Source organism: Musca domestica, unplaced genomic scaffold (genome assembly GCF_030504385.1).
Source record: "Musca domestica strain aabys unplaced genomic scaffold, Musca_domestica.polishedcontigs.V.1.1 1, whole genome shotgun sequence".
Lineage (NCBI taxonomy): Eukaryota > Metazoa > Arthropoda > Insecta > Diptera > Muscidae > Musca > Musca domestica.
This window is the reverse complement of record NW_026712114.1, coordinates 41421812-41437813: the sequence shown is the minus strand read 5'-3', so window position 1 is coordinate 41437813 and position 16002 is coordinate 41421812. Positions and strand designations below refer to the sequence as shown.

At 36.8% G+C, this 16002-nt stretch overlaps 1 protein-coding gene across 2 annotated transcripts; it reads right to left on the bottom strand.

Moving 5' to 3' along the window:
* Positions 1-58: 58 nt before the first annotated feature.
* LOC101900248 (leucine-rich repeat serine/threonine-protein kinase 1) lies at positions 59-15307 on the bottom strand. Of its 2 annotated transcripts, none has more exons than XM_005177965.4 (16): positions 15098-15307; positions 12074-12233; positions 11785-11950; positions 10507-11162; positions 10190-10450; positions 9955-10113; positions 8001-9563; positions 7030-7939; positions 6704-6967; positions 5923-6639; positions 4858-5636; positions 4631-4787; positions 4056-4383; positions 3410-3989; positions 2915-3347; positions 59-699 (listed from the first exon to the last, which is right to left on the bottom strand). In XM_005177965.4, exons 1-16 carry the CDS (start codon positions 15111-15113, stop codon positions 469-471), a joined length of 7380 nt encoding a protein of 2459 aa, XP_005178022.1. In that variant the 5' UTR covers positions 15114-15307; the 3' UTR covers positions 59-468. The 2 variants fall into 2 exon arrangements, with proteins under 2 accessions (XP_005178022.1, XP_005178021.1); XM_005177964.4 differs by lacking the exon at positions 15098-15307 and adding an exon at positions 12358-12605.
* Positions 15308-16002: the final 695 nt, after the last annotated feature.

Here is a 16002-nt window from a genome sequence, read left to right as displayed (position 1 = left end):
GAAATGTTGAAAGAAATATTTTTGTATGGCAATAGCGCTATGGAAAGAAAAAAGAAAAGTTGAATACACTTTGAAATTGTTCGATACCAATTTATCTGCCATTTGTTACAAGCACTATTGTTCCTTGAAATAACCGAACAAAAAATTTATTAGAATTTTAGTAATGCTCGAATACCCACAAAAGTTGTAGTTTTCTCGATCACAATGCTTTTTATAATTTAATAGTTGTATACAAATATTTTTGATTTTTTTAAAGGGAATGTTTACAAATGAAATTCGTTTAAAATTAAAAGCCATTAACCATATATTTATGCTAATGAGTATCAGAAGAAGTAAAATGATAGCAATTAAATGAATAAAATTAATAATGTTCGGAAACACAATAAATACACTTAGAAAATAAATATATTTTAAAAATTGTATACGTTTATAAAATTAACACCACAACAGTTATGCTCTCCATCAATCCTACGTCCAATCTTTAGCTTTCCATAAGAGTACATGAATGTTACTGTCGATATCCTGTAGCTGATTCGCTTTGTATTGATTTTTTAAATGATCAAAGTGCGTTGGTGTGGATACAGTTTTCGTCGTACTCTCTGGTGAATCCATGTAGCGAGATATCAGTGAACGATATCGTCTACCAATGGTCGCAATTAAGGGAACATTGGGATTTGGAACAGCTATAATTGTTTTGATCTACAAAGACGAAAAAAATGAATGAGAAAATTAATTCATTAATAAAATGCATTTTAAATTGTTGCACATTTCACATTTGTTCTTGTTCTACGTATGATGGAATGTATTTTGATTATAAAAATATTAAGATATATCTGTCAATATTTTCTTAAAACCATTATATTTTCAAATATTAAAATATGTTAGCAGAATCCCATTGGACAGGTCTTGATAATTATTCCGTAACTTAAATTAAATATACAGGGTGAGATGAAAAAACTGCAACCAACTTCAGACTGCTGTCATTTCTAAGCCACTCGTCCGACTGCTGTTCAAATTATTCCAGTGACAGCTCATTATATTGTTTACAAGCGTACAAAAGCATTTTGGCAAAATGGCTCGTAAGCAAAACATATCGCTACATTCCATTCGGCAAATATTAAAAAATGACTCGAGGTAAAACCATTGAAATTCCAAAAATTGCAACAGAAAGAAAATAGACTCAAAACATTCGTTGTCCAGCAGTTTGTAAACAAACAAAATGATCGAGTTTACTTGCCAAACAGGTCAGCTGAAAATGTGCACCTTCGGTTGGTCACCAGAACTCAAGCGCCAGCCATCTCCGCTTTTATTAATCGATTGTGGCATCAGAATAAATGCCGAATACTACCGCGAAAATATTCTGGAGGGTTTATTAAAGCCTTGGGCACGCAAACATTTTGGCCGCAGGCCTTGGACATTCCAACAGGACTCAGCACCATCGCACGCAGTACGCGCTACCCACAAATGGTTACAAAATGTGGTTCCTCGCTTCATTTCCAGTGCACAATGGCCACCAAAATCTCCGGATACCAATCCTTTGGACTATTGTGTCTGGAGTATTTTGGAAAGCAAGGTTAGCACTAACAAGTAAAAAAGCTGTAAGTTCGGCCGGGCCGAACTTTTAATACCCTCCACCATTTGGTACAATTTTAGCAATTTCCAAAAAATAAAACCCGTTAAAAATTCTGTTAAAATCTTAAAAATACCGAATGCTTATACGACGACGAGGGCCTGCATAGACAACTTTTGTCATAAATTATTACAATATTTAAATGAGAAACTTCAAGAAAAATCTGTTTATAATGTAGCTAAAATCGTCAAAATACCGAATATGGGGGTACCGTTATATGGGGGCTATACGAAGACGTGGACCTGCACAGACAATTTTCTGGCATGGGCTGAAGTATCCATTACGAACTTCACATGCGAAATTTAAACCATTCCTGTAAATAATGTCGCTAAAATCATCAAAATACCGAATATCGGGGGGTACCGTTATATGGGGGCTATATGAAGACGTGGGCCTACATTGCTCATTTTTCGACTTTGGATGTAGTATCTATTACGAACTTCAAATACCAAATTTGAAACGATTCCGGTAAACAATGTCGCTAAAATCATCAAAATACCGAATATCGGGGGGTACCGTTATATGGGGGCTACACGATGACGTGGACCTGCACAGATAATTTTCTGTCTTAGGCTGTAGTATCCATTACGAACTTCAAATGCCAAATTTAAAATAATTCTGGTGAATAATGTCGCTAAAATCATCAAAATACCGAATATCGGGAGGTACCGTTATATGGGGACTATATGATAACTTGGACCTACATGGCCCATTTACGAACTTAACCTGCCTACTGGGAAAATATACATTTGTGCAAAGTTTTAGCCTTCTATCTCAATTTGTTCGAAAGATAGCGTGATTACAACAGACAGACAGACAGACGGACAGACAGACAGACACAAAGACAGACAGACGGACATGGCTAAATCGTCTTAGAATTTTACGCTGATCAAGAATATATATACTTTGTTGGGTCTGACATGAGTATTTCGAGGAGTTACAAACGGAATGACAAAATTAATATACCCTCCATAGTATGGTGGAGGGCATAAAAAATACCAAAGTGTCGATCGCCTCAAGAAAGCGCTTCGCCGGGAATGGGCCAAAATATCGCAGAGAAACATTCGGGCTGCGTGTGACGGTTTCAATGGCCGTTTGAAGGCTATAATTCGTGCCAAAGGTGACCAATTCGAACAAATCTAAACTTATTCTAAAATTTCATGCTATTTCCGAATTTTTTTCCTTTCATTCAATAAAATTTAAAAAAAAAATGTAAAAATTATGACGTTTGACTTTGTTGCAGTTTTTTTATCTCACCCTGTACATTTAATTAGGTATACTCACTTCATTTTCATATGGACGAAATACAGCAATTGGCCGCAGAGTATTCACTTCGGCAATTATCAGACAACCCCAGGTTGTACCAATATACAACTCTTGACCGTGGGCACACAGAGCAGAAATCTGACATTTGATAAGACTCAAATGTTCATCGATTGCAATGCTCTTCAATGACTCGGAGCATGGTAGCAGTTTGGAACAATCCAATTTATTTTCAATTGTTTTATTTTCAGCATGCCATTGATAGACCATAAAACCAGGATAGAGGCAGGTAAAAACATAACTATTGTTACCACACATTCGAGCAACACGTAAATCTTCTATAGCGTTCGGTTCATCACTGTGACACAAGGCTTGGTGGCCACAAACACCCGTCTTGCTCAAGGGGAATACATTGAGTTTTCCAGCCATTTCGCCGCACCATAGTTCATAGATTCTGAAATATACAATAAGGGATTGTAACAATGTTAACATATCTATTATTTCTCTTATTTTTACCCATCAACCATAACCGCACATGCACAATGCAATATTAAACCAGAGCATATTTCAGTCAAAACAAATGAACCCTCAGCAAAAGCACAATTCGAGGGTATACGTGAACTGTCGACTAAAAATACACGACCGTTGTGCAGACCAACGGCAACCCTTTCAATATCCTTTAAATATACCAGACTTATCAATGGCGATTTAATGGCCGGATCCAGCATATAGGAAAATATATGCGTATAATCTGACAGACTATAGGAATGTAATGTTCCCGAAGCATCACCAATCCATATTGATTGTTCAATGATACAGCAGCATAGCATATTTATGCGTGGCAAACGTGTAGCTGACGATGTGCGCGATGAAGAACCCGAAGATGCCTGCAGCGATGATGGTGTGTTCAGCGGCGAGGATGACTGAGATTTGAGACTAACTTCTTCAACACGTGGTGACTTGGGGTCCGTAGATAAAAATTTATTTGTGCATTTAATTGTACTCGATTGTATAAATTGACCATGCATAGTCGTTTCCAACACATCAATATGCGAATTGTAACCGGGAAGCCACAACTCCAAGCTAGAGAAGTCATCTAAAAGAGAAAATAGACGTGTTTTGTTGATTTAATGCCAAATATGAAATTGTTTATCATACACACCTTCAATTGGACTATTGGAATTGCTTATACTAAAGCCACCGCAAACAACTTTATCGCCATGCGGCAAGGCTACAACATCCAGTAGATGTATGAATTCTGGTGCACTTAGTATGGAAACAATTTGACTAGCTGTAGGCCTCTTTTTGGGCAATTCATCCCAACATAATACCATTAAATCCAAACAATAGGTTGGAAACTGTGTTTCTCTTTGAGTCAATGCGGGGCGGTTGCCTTCCAGAATACACTCCTTGATAGATTCATGTCCTTCGAAGGGTTGTCGTAGACTTATGTTCTCATATATAAACATACCGAAGGAGAAACAATCAACCTGTAAAGAAATAATACAAAATAAAAGCCATTTATAAAGTAGGCATTATTTCAGCTATAAAGAGCCTATCAGATTCAGAGCCTGTTTGCAACAAAAAAATTATAAAGAAAATGTCACTAGCATCGCCTTATCTGAATACGTTTTACATCCTACAATTTCTCAATCTAAATATGCGAAAATATATCATGCTTTTCAATGGAAATAAATGGACAAGTATCAACAACGTATTCCCTCATTATAGACTTACCTTTTCCGTATACTCCTCCTCACCGTTGTAACGTATTATCTCGGGGGCCATAAATCCTTCGGTGCCACCAAAGCCCTTTGAACCACTTGGAGCCGTCTGACGACTTATGCCATAGTCTGCAATTTTTATGTGAATCGTATTTCTTGGGCTATCCTCTCTGAAAATATTAAACAAAAATTATTAGCATTCCTTCATTAAGTTCTCTTCTCTCGAATCGAATCACTTACGCATGTGGCTGGGGAAAATCCCAAACGAGAACATTTTCAGATTTTAAATCACGATATATGATTCGGCGTCGATGTAAATATTCAATGGCTCGCGCTGCTTGTAGTACCAATATTTGAAATGTATGTGGACCAATGTGAGCACCACTACGTCGATGTTGACGCAATATAGAGTCCAATCCACCCATTGGAGCTAATTCTAAAACTAATGCCAGTGGTTTGATACAAATACCCACCAAAGGAACAATATTGGGATGTTTCAAAGTCAACAATACAGCCAGTTCTTGTCTAGCAGTACAATAGGCTTTACAGGCATGTTGTAAAGGATCTCGATCCCATTTTCCCAGAGCGACTTTATAAGCCATTAAAGCACTTTCTTTAGCTCTCGGTCCGGGTGGAACTGGCTGTAGCATTTTCATGGCAACAGCGCGGAAGTTCCGTGATCCTTTCAGCTTACACGTGGCCTTGAAAACAAAACCAAACGCACCGCGACCCAGCAATGATCCTTTTATAATTGTCTCCGAATTGATGGTATATTTATCGGGTATATCAGCAAATACAACATCTGGAGCCAATTTCAACATAGGCACCTCCAAATGAACTGGACAAGAGATTTTTGTTTGATTATACACTGACAGTATGCATTCTTCAATCATCCAGGTATAGCATACATTCGATATATCAGGAATATTATACAATGGATGGCCATCGACTGAGGTATTGCGGGAGGAGCCAGCTGAATCGGGACCAACTCCAGAATCGGCATCAGAACAAAGCGAGTCCTAGAAAAATTCAAATTTGTTACATTATTCAAACAACAATTTTATCCAAACTCACACCTACAAAATTTGCCGTAAAGAAAAATAAGTATTTAGAAGTCAGCACCGAAGAAAATGTGGCAGCTACCTTTTTCAACTCCCATCTTTCCATTTTTCTTTGCAGCAAACTTTACACGTGTGACATAGGAAATTAAAAGTAAACACTTTCCAAACTTTAACAAATTAGACAAACAAATGTATTGGCAAGTTTGAATATACATTTCGATTTAATAGAGAACATGATATTTACCTCAGATCTACGCTCCCTTCTTGCTGTGGCATTCAAATAAGCTGAAAAAACATTCAACTGGGCATCATCACCATTATCGCTCTGGAAGTAAATAGGACGTTTGGCTCGCACTCTATTTGTATAGCCAATAGCAGCACCAAGACCCACAGCACCATCAGAGACATCTGCTGACCCATTACCACCACCACCACCGCCGCCTGCACCATTATTATCGGAAGATTCTGATTTCTTATTATTCATAGCTAACTTTTTCAAACAACGTGGACACATAACCAGACGCGTTATCAAAAATCTACCCTCTGAGGTATGGACAAATCTTGTTCCCAGTGAAGGATACCAATCTTCTAAAAGCAAATCAATATGATCTACTGTTAAAGCCAGTAACTTGGCAATAATTGGCATGTTAGGTTCAATTTGTGCCAGATGTTGGCGTGTCCCATCTTCCACCTCTTGTTGTACATTGACGTGTGTAAGAGGAAATGAAATTTCCAATATACTAGAATTACATAAGTTAATGTCACTCCAAATGCCATCCAGTTTAAGCTTAAAACGATTACTAGCGCTGCGCAAAGGTTGGGTATTTGCTGCCAATTGAAATGGTAGCTCCCATATTTTGAAAACTAAAATTGGACCATAGTAAAGCGAGACTCCTGTTTGCCACAAATTCCATTGCGTATCATGTTCCAAAGAGGTGCGCAAATCGAATTCAAGAGATTGCTAGAAATCATAAAATGTAATGATATATTTAAAAATTCATAACAAAAAACAGTATTGCACCTACATCATTAGCTGCAATATAGACCGATTTAATTGCTTCTGTAATATGTTCATCGGCCAGGAGGCGTGTGATTAAACGAGACCAAAAACCCGATGGAAAGTAGGTCATAAGCAAAATACGTTTAAGACCCATTTCTAGTATATTGGGATCGTTGTTTGAGTTGGGTGCGCTTTGCTCAACTGGCTCATAAACCAAATTATTTAAATTAATTTCATTTGAGACTGAGCAACCCAAATTTAAATTACGACCCCTTGTGCGCTGCGATATCTGAAACGGCAAACAACATATTAAGTTTCCCCCAAATTAGTATTTTATTTTAAAATATTTACCTTTACAATTGTTCCCGTATTGGGTGTCTCGTTTTCATTTTGTGGCAACAGTGAAGGTATCAAAAGTGTTCGGGAGTCCCAAGTCAAGGCCACTTCGAATTTATTCAAAAGACTCACAATATAAGAACGATTCGAATTGTTGCTACCACTTGAATTGCGAAACAATAAATTCAAATCATCCAATTTCATAATACCAGTCCGAGCAAAGGGATTTATTTCACGAACAGTCACCACATGTGCCAACATATCACACAACCACTGGGGATCCAGGAAATAATAGTCCCTCAAAGTGGCATCATCGTAATGCAATAGTACACCATTATCATGCAAAAACATGGTGGCCTGATTGAGTTCCGCCGTGTCACGAAAACTTTTATAATTATGCAAACGCATTTCCTCCGTCACAAGTTTACGATAATTTTCAGCATCGAGAACAGGATCTAAGCCGGCTGCTTTTAAGTTACACGATATTACATTGACAATATCTTCCAATGCAATATAACTGGCTGGAATCTTTTGTAATAGCATGGGTTCTTTGGAACCGGGGGATTTTAGCATAAATGCCGTATCATATATAATGTTTATCAACAGTCGTATATTGTGCATTGTTTTGCAACTTATTTCTATTGAATCAATGACACGAGGTAAACCAATTTTTTCAGCATCCGGTATGGCTATGAATTTTTCGCGTATTATTTGTTGCAACTCCTCCGCTTTCTCCGGTGAAAAGGTGTCGCCCACAGCATCGAAATGTGTACCAACAATTATAACCGGAGAATTCGGCGCCCGGGCTTGGATATTTCCCAGCCACTGAAGAATTTCAGCAAGACCCTTATGGCCATCGGTAATTTTCCACAATACCAGATAAAGACTACGTTTCGAAAGGAAATACTGGTGGGTAGCATAATATCTGCAATAAAGCCAACATTTTTTCATTACAATACATGCAACACATATGATTTTTTACTCACTCTTTCTGGCCCCCAAAATCCCATGTGCGAAACACTACCGGCCCATGTGAGCCAGGTGCCTTCTTACGTTTCTCAGAAATCCACGTGCCAATATCCACACCCACCGTAGATATATTAGAGCCTCGTTGGGATTTCGAAAGATTACGAGTATGTCCCATACGTTTGGCCCAGTGATTTTCCGAGGCCTTAGGTTTCTGTGAGCCCACTCCCTGACGTAGCAAATCCAGCAACGTGGTTTTGCCTATACCTTGAACACCCACCACCATTAGTTTCATGCGGGCATAGGGCTGAGCATCTTCATAGATCGATTTTAAATAGCCAATTATATCCATAGTTTTGTACTTTTTACTTTCTATCATTGACTTTAAGGGATCCTGCAGTAGACAGCCTCGGGTATTTAAATTCCACAAACGTGTAAGCAATCCCAAATGTGGTGGAAGATCAGTTACATTCACATTGCCACTGATGTTGAGAACGCTAAGACTGGTCAACTCATGCAACGATGTGGGTATTTCCTTGAGACAATTGTTGCTAATATCCAGCATAGATAAATTAGGAAATATCAATTTGGATTTGGTCACCCCAACAACACTCCAATCTGAGTCATCGGATTCATTAAAAAGTGTTGTAACATCATCCGTGGACAATTGTATACGTGTCAACAGGTTATCAGCCAAAATTAGGGTCCTTAAGGACTCCAATCTCAAATGTCTTCTATGGCGACAGACACTTTTCAGTACCGTCGAACGAAATGAAGAAGCTTTCGAGTTGTTGGGATTGTGTTTGGCAAACGATGGTATATCGTCATTCTCTCCTCCCTGATTTTGCGCCACATAACTATAACACAACAGGTGAGGATCCGATTCTGTGATGCGTGGCAGACTGGGCCAACAGGATATTTCATTATGACTTAAATCTAATTGTTTCAATGTTGCAGGATAACTAGTAACATGACCCATGGATCTTAAACTATTATAGGACATATTAAGTCTTGTTAAATTCACTGCCAAACAAGGCAAGGCCGCTGGAATGCTAGTGAACAAATTGTTGGCTATATTTAGGCTGTTTAGTTGCGAGACACCTTCTTCCTTTTTCGATTCATTCCACTTTACGTCGTTATCGGTTATCTCTAAGCTATTCGACCATATGTTGCGATGAACCAATGGTTGTAGGGTTAATGTTCTTGCCTTACTTCGGCTCTCCGAACCATATGCATCAAACTTTGAAAATGGTTCCAAATCCAATTTATCCAAACTTAGTTGTGACGACGATGTTTGCATTGGCGGTACTGGAAGATCTTTTAACAAATTAAAAGCGATATTTAATTCGCGCAACTTTGGCGCTTTCCACATATCAAAAGGCATTTCTTGCAGTTTGTTGTTGGAAATATCTAATATGGTGAGTGCAGGCAAATGAAATATTTGCGCCGGAATTGCTATCAATTGGTTGTCTTGTATATAGATTTCTTCAAGAACAGGTGATGAGTAGGCAGATCTACCGCTGGGTGTTGTAACTGATGGCAGGGGCAGTTGGGTGATTTTATTTTGAGCCACATTCAAGTATCTGAAAATTGAAATGTTTTTAATGTTAATTATGCTAGTGAAGAAATGCAGTGCAATGTAGATCTCATATCGTCCAAAAGGGGAGGAAATCCGACAAGCGTTTGGCTTGCTTTGACAAGATGGAGAAGACACGTAAACGATGAAACACTTGATATGCCACCGTCTATACAGATAATGGAAGAGCAAAGGATTTTAACTCTTACGTAAACTTTTCAATCTATGCGATATTTTAAAATGTACTTTAAAGTCGTTTTGAAAAATTTTTCTTTTCTATTGGTTACATTATAGTTATGGTTTTGGATGAGTAAAGAACTTAAATACATTCTGTACTTCCCTAGTGAAGAAAATTATCGTTCGTTCGTCTGTCTGATTTAAAACTATTTCATACTCACTTTAGTGATACTAAATTAAAAATTTCAATGGGTAAACTTGTCAGATGATTGTGAGAGAAATCAATGCGTGTTATAGCTGTTAATGCAACTTCGGTAATTTTCGGATGGCTTTGTAGTTTGGGATTTAATTGTAAAACACCGTTTACCATCCAATCGACTCTGAAAAAAAAGAAAATATTAATTCAATTCTGCTATTTATTTCAAATGTATAAATATTGTTATATTGTTTACTTACCTAATAAATGGTAATTGAACATTTGTGTTATTATGCCAGTCAATGATGACCGGAGTATTGGGAAACATTGTACTATATGAAATATTTGTAGCTGATGGCAAGAAAACTTTAACTTCTACGGGTGTTGGCAAGCCTTTCTTGTTGATTTTATAATCGGAATCGGGATGAACACGTTTGGCGAGCAAACGATTTAAAATTGACTCATCCTCAGAGGCGACAGCGACACTTAGGGCTGAACCATTGTCATCACGAGCACCATATCTAAAAAGAATTAATATTAACATATTTGCAATGTATTGTTAAATTGAAAAACTTACTTTAATAACAACTCCACCATTGGCAGTGATTTTTGCTTGCATGCCTCTGCAATGGGCACATTGCTAAGACCATAAATTTCTTCACTACACTTCGGATCGTTGTGATCCTCAACCGGTTTGGCTATTATATTGGGATTTGCACCATTCTGCAATAGGACCGTGACAACATCCAAAAATGATCCTCTTACTGCTGCCAGCAATGATGTTTCTCTTGCCGCACCGCATAATAAATTTATATTTATTGGACACCGTTCACATTCTAGAGACTCTTCCTTTATTAATTGTTCGCCTTCTCCCGATATGTTGAGCTTTGACATTATAGCTTGTATACCAAATGAAATGCGTTTACGTGTTGGTGTAATCGGTGCACTCTGTGGACTTTGGGCGCATGTCTTACGGGCACGTACTTTCCATTTAAGTAAAATATTCACTAGTGACTTATTGCCTAATATACTGGCTATATAGAGGCTGGTTTGTCCGGTGACATCTTGAGCATTCGGATCGAATGGCAGACTCCATTCCCAGATGCCCTCCTCGTCACGATATGTTGAATAGAGATATTCCGGATAGTTGTAATTGATAAGTAATTCTAGGAGATTAACATGACCATTTATGCATGCTGCGTGTATAGGTAGCCACTTTTCCACTGTTGGTTGCTGTAGTACATTAAGCAATCATTTTATATTAAAAGGTTTTTGTTGTCGCATATGTAGGCAAAAATATATATCAATATATGTCAATAATAAGATTTTGTCATTGGTTGTCATTGATGTAAATGTAATTTACCACACCCAGATCCAGTTTTATGTCACGGTTTGAACATTGATATTGTGATGCTACAATGTTCAATACATTTCTAGGTTTTTGAAAAATAATGCTTTAAATCACATTTTCCACGTCTAAAGACATTTGTTGGGACTCGGGTATTAACAAATTGTTTATAAAATCCGAGGTTTCTATCACATTTTCTTAGGTAGATAATTCATACCGAAACTTCTGAATTTCTTTGGTAATATAACTTTTACAATCTCCATCCGGAAACAATATTATTAACTAGACCCGAAATAAAACAAATGGAGCTATCTCAACGCTCATATTTGAGCATTCAATTATTATCCTGCATTTTTTTATCTACAATTTTTCATATGAAATCTTGCAGGAATATAGCTATTAATAGTTCGAATTTTATGTTGTTTGTTTATATTAATCTATGTTTATTTTCTTATACACAATACATTGATAAGGGATTTCAACATGTCATTAGCTTATATCTCTTACCTGTATCAAGTCTGGAAACTTTTCCAACATTTTCTTTGCAATATTATAATGGCCATGATGTACAGCAGCATATAAGGGTGAATATTTAGTCACGGTATGTGAACGACCATCTGAACCAGCATCCAATAAACGATTTGTTATACTTTCATAACCAGACTGGGAAGCCCTTAAAAATAAATAAAGCCAGAAACAAATTCATATCAAACGTTGCAACATTAAAAACAAGAACATATGCATATATGTATGTATGTACGTATGGATTGTACACAATTTGCATATACATACTTACAGGAACAATAATGTGTTTGCACCAGCCGGAGCCATATTGACTATAATTTGCCGCTCACTACCCAATGCTTCCAAAAGGACACGTACCGTGCGTTCATCTCCAGAGGTTACTGCGTGTCGCAATTCACGATGTTTGATGAGGCGAACCTGTTCACGAGCATCTAGTCACACAAAGGGGAAAAAACAAGTAATACAATTTTAAGGAGTTATACACACATTACATAAAGTTAAATTAACCAAAAAGAAAAGAAAACGTATGTTCAGATATATGTATATGTGATTCACCTAAAGTTTTTGTTATTTCTATGACCTCATCTAGAAAATAATCGCAAGCCTCCAGAGCGGTTTCGGTGCCTGACTTTGGTTTTTCAACAAAACTCCAATCCATATTGTTTTTTTTTAACTATATGAGACCCGCTTCTATTCAATCCATCAAATCCAATTGGAACTAATTAATATTCATATTAATTTTTCTTGTTAAAAGCGATTCTCTTGTCCATCTTCCGATGCCTAACAACACCCTAAGCAGCACAGACTAGCAATGGCAACTAAAATTTATGCAAAGGAATATTTTTGGCTTCGTTTTCAGCTATCAACGTCAGTTTTTGGTTAAAAATCAATTGACTGCTCTAAAATATCACACACCAAACTTGGCAAATTCATTCATAAAACCGGCCGAAGAGCGGCAAAGAGGTAGAGAACCACAACTTTAGTGGTTGTATTTTTCCAAACAACCACCACAACCACCCATAATATGTTGAGCTCACTTTGTGAGCTAGAGAGTCGGCCAATGCGCAAGACACGCATTTCTTAACGTTCAACATACCAGTCCGACCAACTGTTACACGTGGCTGTATCTTTTTGTGTAATACAAGTCCCATTTTCAGGGAAATCTTATAACAACAAAAACAATTGCAACAAGTCTTCAAGTAGCATCAAAGATTAGATTACAACCAATGGTTAGAAGACACTAAGTCTCATTAGCTCTGACGCTCAGAGGATAGATGACGATTGTGTTATTGTACAAGGAGAACTGGCGGTAAATGATATGTGTCACTTATTATGCACATAATCCAGCGACCATATGCCGACTACGACGACGTTATGAAGATTTCTTTTTATCGAATAAATTATATGCAAAACTGTGGTTGATATTTCGAATGTGGGAATGCATGCAAGCGTTTATTGAGTAGTATTTGCTTATTACTCAGTTATGGTACGTACATCGTATAACTGATAAAACCATACCGAGTGAAGACCTATAACTTAATGTATAAATCGACAATAAATGAGAAAGGGATAAAAAGAAAAGGTTTGCAAATCGAAAGGAATGGCAAAGAAAAACTTTTAGATATATTCTGTAGTTAGAAACCTTACCAAAACCAAAAGTTTGCACAAGACAAGTTTGAAAAAGGCCTTCACCACATAGTCAAGCAACATGGACTCGGTTATCTTAACTTCCGGAATCTTAAGAATAATTAACAGTTCTTTACGCCTTCTTCCAAATGGGATATTCCCGGAGTGCTTCATCATGCGATGAATTTGTTTCTCGTTTCTTCTTTATTCGCCGACAAATTAACACTAACATTTTAGTTAAATAATGTTGCAATGTTCTGATTCTGAAAAATTGTGGCAGTTGTCTTGCAACTGCTGCCAAACTAGAATGTTGTCAAAAGTTCCGATCATTAACATCGGCTCCATTAGCAAAATAGTACGCATTCCGCTACATTTTCACCCGGATATGTGAAGATTCTACCAGAGCAGACGTGCCATAATTGGTAACAATTGATCTATCAAAAGCATTCCATTCATTACGACATACTGTTTCAGCTGATGAAAATATTTACAAATGCAACAAATCGGATGAACAATATATATGGGAGGTATAGCTATATCTGAACCGATCTTCACCAAATTAGGCATACTACCTTCTAGACTCAATTGATCGTATGTGCCAAATTCCATCCCATTTGGGAAAATATTAGACGTTTGGTGCACAATAAAAGGTAAATTATATATGGGAGCTATATGCAAATCTCAACCGATCTCGATAAAATTTAGCAAAAGTATTTCTGAGCTGCATTTAATATATTTCCCCAAATGTTGTTGTTACAGAGTGCATATTACGGCTGCGGAGGACAAAAATAACAAATCGTATGAGCAATATATATGTGAGCTATAGCTATATCTGAACCGATTTCGAATTCCATACTATTCGGGCTGATATTACACGTTTGGTACACAATAAAAGGCAAATCGGACGAAGATATATATGGGAGCTGTATCTAATTTTTTACCGATTATCTCCAATTTCAATTAGGTCCGTCCTTGGGCCAAACAAATGTTGTATGAAAAATTTCATCTCAATCGGATAATAAATGAGACCTGCATTTTGTTCACAAGAATACATGGGCAGACGGACTGACATGCATAAATCAATTCAGAAAGTGATTCTATGCAGATCATCAAAAGGAACTATGGGTCTATCTCGTTTCCTTTTGCCTGTTACAAACAAATGCACAAAGACATAATACCCTGACCACCTTGTGGTGTAGGGTATAAAAACGTTAGGAAACGTTATATGGCAGATATATACCTAGATGTAGAGCCATATCCAATAAAAAATAACTAGGAGCAATATCAATTCATTGATAGAATACTATGTGCCAAGATCTTAAGTAAGTTATATTCTGACCACAAATATATTTACTTTGTGGGGTACTCAAGATATATTTTTGGAGATGTATCAAATTTTCTTTCGCTTAAATGTAACTGAATTACTAATTGAAGATATAAATGAAACCTGGCAACTCTACTGCATTTTCTTTAACATTCTTACAAACTATAAACAACAATAAAAATTCGTTGTTTATATCCTCAAACATCAGTAAAAACATCAACAGCTTTCACTAAAACATATACCAAACTGAAACGTACACTCAATAAATCAATAATTTTTGATTTCGTCATTAGATGGCAACTGCAATTAAATATTAATTGCACAATGAAATTTTCCAAAACTCACCCTCATCGTCACTCATTTTTCCAACGCAAAATACGATTATACAGGCTTCTCTTAATTTTTTTCACTTAATGCAGTTATAAGGGTATTATTTTATACCGTTTCTTTTCAATTTTATTAGAATATAAAGAATTTAAATGTGCATAATATAGATTGTTTATTTTTTTCTTCACGAAAATCAACAACTTACGACTTTTTTGCACACAACAACAAATGACAACTGTTTATTTTCTCTGAATGTCATTTCATAGCACACAGCTTTTGATTGCCTGCGTGTATGCAACAACGTCGGTTAGTATACAGTTGTGTAAAAAATCTTTCTTCGGTCAAAATATATACACTAGAGCCCCGACTTGCGTCGTTAATGTGGACCGGAGAATCGCGACTCATATCGAATCACCTTTTTCTATACATGTACAAAATGGACCGAAATTTAATTTACTGGGAAAAATATTCAAAACAAAGCAAAAAATTGTATATCTTTGATAAAAAACAAGTATGAATACATTTATTCCACATATGTATGTACCATAAAGAAAAGGGAATTCCCCTTATTTCACGAAATTTGAAAATTTGTTAACGTACAGGTGACGATCAGTGTTGCCAGAAGTTGTAAAAATGCTAAACGACAGAAAAGATGCTAAAGCAGGCACTGCAAACGCAAAAAAAATAGTAATCCACAATGTAGCTCGGACCGACGTAACTTGAAACTGCAACGACGTAAATCGAATTTTCTGCTTTTTGAAAAGCGACGCAAATCGGGACGGCGCAAGTCGGGGCTCTAGTGTACACAGTTTTTGTGTGGACAAAATAATTTTGAGAACTTCCAAGACTTCGATGACGCCAAATATTCAAATTAAATGTTATTGTTTTTTTTTTTGGTCAATGTGTAACAAAGACATGAAACA

What these genes read in the sequence shown, in the direction of transcription:
- LOC101900248 (XM_005177964.4), bottom strand. Translation starts at nt 12,460, where the DNA reads ATGGATTGGAGTTTTGTTGAAAAACCAAAGTCAGGCACCGAAACCGCT. An exon ending in AGGAGGAGTATACGGAAAAG is followed by an intron (nt 4,384 to 4,630) that starts GTAAGTCTATAA and finishes ATTTCTTTACAG; the next exon opens with GTTGATTGTTTCTCCTTCGG. An exon ending in TTCGTCCATATGAAAATGAA is followed by an intron (nt 700 to 2,914) that starts GTGAGTATACCT and finishes TCGTCTTTGTAG; the next exon opens with ATCAAAACAATTATAGCTGT.